This window comes from Rhizophagus irregularis, chromosome 16 (genome assembly GCF_026210795.1).
Source record: "Rhizophagus irregularis chromosome 16, complete sequence".
Classification (NCBI taxonomy): domain Eukaryota; kingdom Fungi; phylum Glomeromycota; class Glomeromycetes; order Glomerales; family Glomeraceae; genus Rhizophagus; species Rhizophagus irregularis.
In genome coordinates, this window is record NC_089444.1 from 4,405,312 (window position 1) to 4,409,321 (window position 4,010).

A 4,010-nucleotide genomic window follows, 5' to 3' on the forward strand; every position below is an offset into this window, starting at 1 on the left:
TTATTTATTGAGAGGTATTTCTGCCATTTTTTGACGGTGCTGTGCTGAATAACGGGAAATCCAACTTTGAACAGTTTGTAATTTTGGAATCTCATCGTCCCCCAATTCTCCTCCTTCAACTTTTTTCTTTAGACTTTCTAACATAGTTGCGGCGGTATATCTTTTACTTTTATCAACATCACCTTCTAAAAAATATTCCTCTAAAATTTTCCATACCCTTTTAGATAGACGCTTTCCACTCCCTCTCTTGCCATATTTTTGCTTGCTTTTTAGCGCCCATCCAGACTCTAAGGGAAAATCTTGGAAGGAATTACTACTGAAATGTGAGTTTCTTATATATTATTGCATACTTTTAAAACAAATTTATTTACCATATAATATTTGTATTTTCTTTTTCTTCAGAAGCACCTTTTTCTTCAGAGGCATCAGAAGTATCTTTGAATAAAATAAAAAAATAAGGTCAGACGCCTTTTTTTTGAATTTCTTATAAACATTTTCTTTACCTTGTATTATTTCTATATTGTTGGTTATGGCAAGTTCTAATTCTCTAATCAACTCATCTCTTTTAGCAGTTTTGACAACATTTATTTTTCGTTTTGTCAATTCTAATGATAATTGTTCTTTCGTCAATCTTTTGGGATCAATACCTAAATTGAAAGAAAGTGGTGATTAGATAAATATAAAATGAACTGAGGGTATAATTTATTTTGGATCCATTCGTGAACTCTTACTTCTTGTGGCTGTAGTCTATTTCCACAAGATGTATGGGAGACGAAAAATAATGATGGGATACGAAAAATAATGAAAAATAATGATGGGAGACGAAAAATAATGAAAAATAATGATGGGAGACGAAAAATAATGACGGGAGACGAAAAATTTACCTGATGTATTTGGCATAGAAACAATCCATTGACTTTTTGGAACTGTATGAGCTGATACTGTAGGCTTTGGAATCTCGATTTTGTTTTTTTGCAAATTAGCTATCCGTGCCGGTGAAAATTGTGTCCACTCCCCAATATTTGGAACTTCTCGACCAAGAATATATCCTTCCATTGGTCCATCTCCTGGCCAGGTCCATTCAAATAAATTAGAATTACCGGGAAGTGTATTTTTTGCTTTTTTATTTTGGTCTAAACAAATGAAGTAGGTCGTAGGTCAATATTAGATTTTTTTATTTTTTTCTTGGTTTTAAATTTACCTCTTGTCCGATTTGGTTCTAAATGTGCAACAGATGTTCCTTGAATTTCTCTAATTGCAGTCTCAATGTCAACACCTTCCATTATATCTAATCCAAGACGTACTTGACGCTTAATAGCATGGGTAATCTATCGAAAATTTGAAAAAATTATTAGAGGCTCATAATACAAGCAGAAATTTTTTTCTTAATACCTGAGCATGATGACTGTCAATAGTTGTTTTTGCTTCCCCCGCCTCCAAAAATACCCACTTCTTTACATTTATTTGATACCAATCTAACCAATGTCCTAATATCATCATTAGATCAGCATTGTGGTAGTGTGGACCATTATCCGAAATAATTATGATCCATTTTGGTTTATTCTCCAATGATTCAATCACAGCGTGAAGTGATGAAGCTGTAAACCATGAGTCCTGACGTGCATCCATTGACCAATGATCGTAAGCATGGATATCAAGCTTTTGAGAACCTAGTTTTTTGGTATACATAAGAATTGAATGTAAGGTCCAACCTTTTTTTCCAAAAAATTCTGCTTTTGTTTCTCTAGAACTTTTGGGAAGTATTTTCATTTTATAATCAACCACTAATACAGCACCATTTTCATCTAATTCAAGTAAATTAGCATTAAATTGGGCGTTCAAATAAACCTTACGGGCTTGATGAGCAAGAAAGTACAATAGATGATTCTGATACTCATCAAGATCTTCATGCAAGTCCATAGAAAGTTGATTTTTAAGATGTTTAAAAAGGGTAAATAATTTTGCACATTCTTCTGATGCATGTGTATGTTGCTCTGTACAAACTCCAAATGCCCATAGCAAACAATAACTAATACATGAATTGTGCTTTGTTGTCCCTTTATCACTGATATCTAGATTTTTTTCATAGTCTCGCTTTAAAAATCGTTGTAGTTTTTCCAAATCATTAAGAAGTTGTTTCTGAAATGATAAAATAATTTGGTGTTAATATAAATATATACAGAAATGATTTTGTTAGGTAAGACTCACCTTTATTAAAATATCTGCAATCTTACTTTCAATAAGTTTTCTTATATCATCAAATATTTCGTATCCATATCTGCTACAGGTTGAACATAGGCCGCCTAAATCTTCTTTATATACATATTCATTTCCTTGTAACTTAGTCATAAAGGTTGTGCGACGAATTCCATCAGGAAATTCAGCATGAAATTTTTCCCAAAGTGTTTGTTTTGTATCACGGAGGTATTTAACTGGCGCACCAGTTTTACTATCTGTTTTATATGAGCTCATAATCACATGCGCCTTATCACTAATAAAGTTTTCAAATTCCTGTATTTTTTCAATAGGTAGTCTTTCACGTGTAAAAGAAGGTTTTTTCATTGAAGAATTGCCAGGTCCGTATAGGCGACAATGCTTGCGTGCTCTTGATATCAAATCATTTGAAACCTGATATGAAAATAATTTAGTAATAATTTTAAAAATCAATATTTATTATTATCACTAATAATTACCGATAATTGTTTGTGCAATTCATCATATTTGAAATCATCTGCTATTATCGATAGTATTCTTTGTTTTCCATTGATCCCCTTTTTATTAACTGTTAAACTTTTTTGAAAACAACTCCAAAAATTTTCAGAATCCATTGGTCGTTTTAATAAAAACCCAAGTTCATGTAATTGCTTCAATGCATTTTGTTCAATATTAGAATGTGGGGATCTAGTCCAAAATTCATACTACAATAATAAATTATTCAATTAGAAAATTTTTTTATTTAGAAATCGTATTTTCTTTATTTTTACCTTTGATTCCTGTTTTAAAAATGGAGTTATATTATGACATCCTATGTTGCGAAGAATCATTCTCCATGCATTTAATTCACGTTCACTTAGTTGATGGTCAATAGGATATAACTGCTTTAAATTGCTATGTAATTCAATTATCGTTCCCTGTTGCCGCCATTCGTCTAAAAAATTATGCAAATCCACATGATTACTAGTTCGTCTCTTAAGATAATAAGAAAAAATTTTTTCTATAAGAATATCATCATCCCATTCATTTAATGAACAAGAAGGTGCAGCATGAATTAATTCTTGTGACAAATTATTTTCAATTCCATATAGTGTTCTTCCAGTAAGTTTCATCAATTCGATCAACTTTGCGGATTTTACTTGTTCGCTAAAAACTTTCTCCCATACTAAGTCAGGCGTACTTTCATAATATATTTTTTTAATTTGTGTTTTTTGCATTATAGTTACTTTGCATGTATCATCTTCAAATTCTTGAAGAAATAAACAACGCTGTTTTTCTAATTGAAATAAAAAACTTGACTTAAACCCAACTCCGGCATATCCCCATTGACTATTCTTGGATTTTGCAATTCCAAACACAAAAACATGTACTAACTCAAGGTTAACAAAATATGGACGAAATGGAACTTCTTCCAGTAGTTTTTCATAAATAGTTGGTTTATCAAATCCCATTATTAAGGGACCAGAAAATTTGGTTTTATTGCAGAACATTTTCTGATAAACGGTAGATATTGCGTTCGTACTAGAAATACTTGGTTCGTCAGTATAAAATTCCCCACAGTCACAAAGATATCCCGGCCATTCAGAATGTTCTCTATTACCCTTTACAACTGTTATAACAAAATTATACCCCTTTAAAAAGGTCATTGTCTTCATATGCAAACGAATTGGAACTAGAAGCTCCGTTTCCTTATTACAAGTTACCCACCAATAGCATGAAAAGGGTCCAAAATGTAATTCTGTATTAATAACTCCCACTGAAATTAAGGAAACATCATAGTCTTTATAGTTACTCAT

The 4,010-nt window shown here is 31.6% G+C and overlaps 1 protein-coding gene across 1 annotated transcript; it reads right to left on the reverse strand.

Annotated features, from left to right (window-relative positions):
* On the reverse strand, positions 1-4,010 carry OCT59_008628 (uncharacterized protein; the record flags this gene model as incomplete). Its single annotated transcript, XM_066142635.1, has 9 exons — positions 1-316; positions 372-435; positions 504-647; positions 885-1,133; positions 1,202-1,328; positions 1,393-2,139; positions 2,209-2,628; positions 2,694-2,918; positions 2,985-4,010. 9 exons carry the CDS (start codon positions 4,008-4,010, stop codon positions 1-3), a joined length of 3,318 nt encoding a protein of 1,105 aa, XP_065999499.1.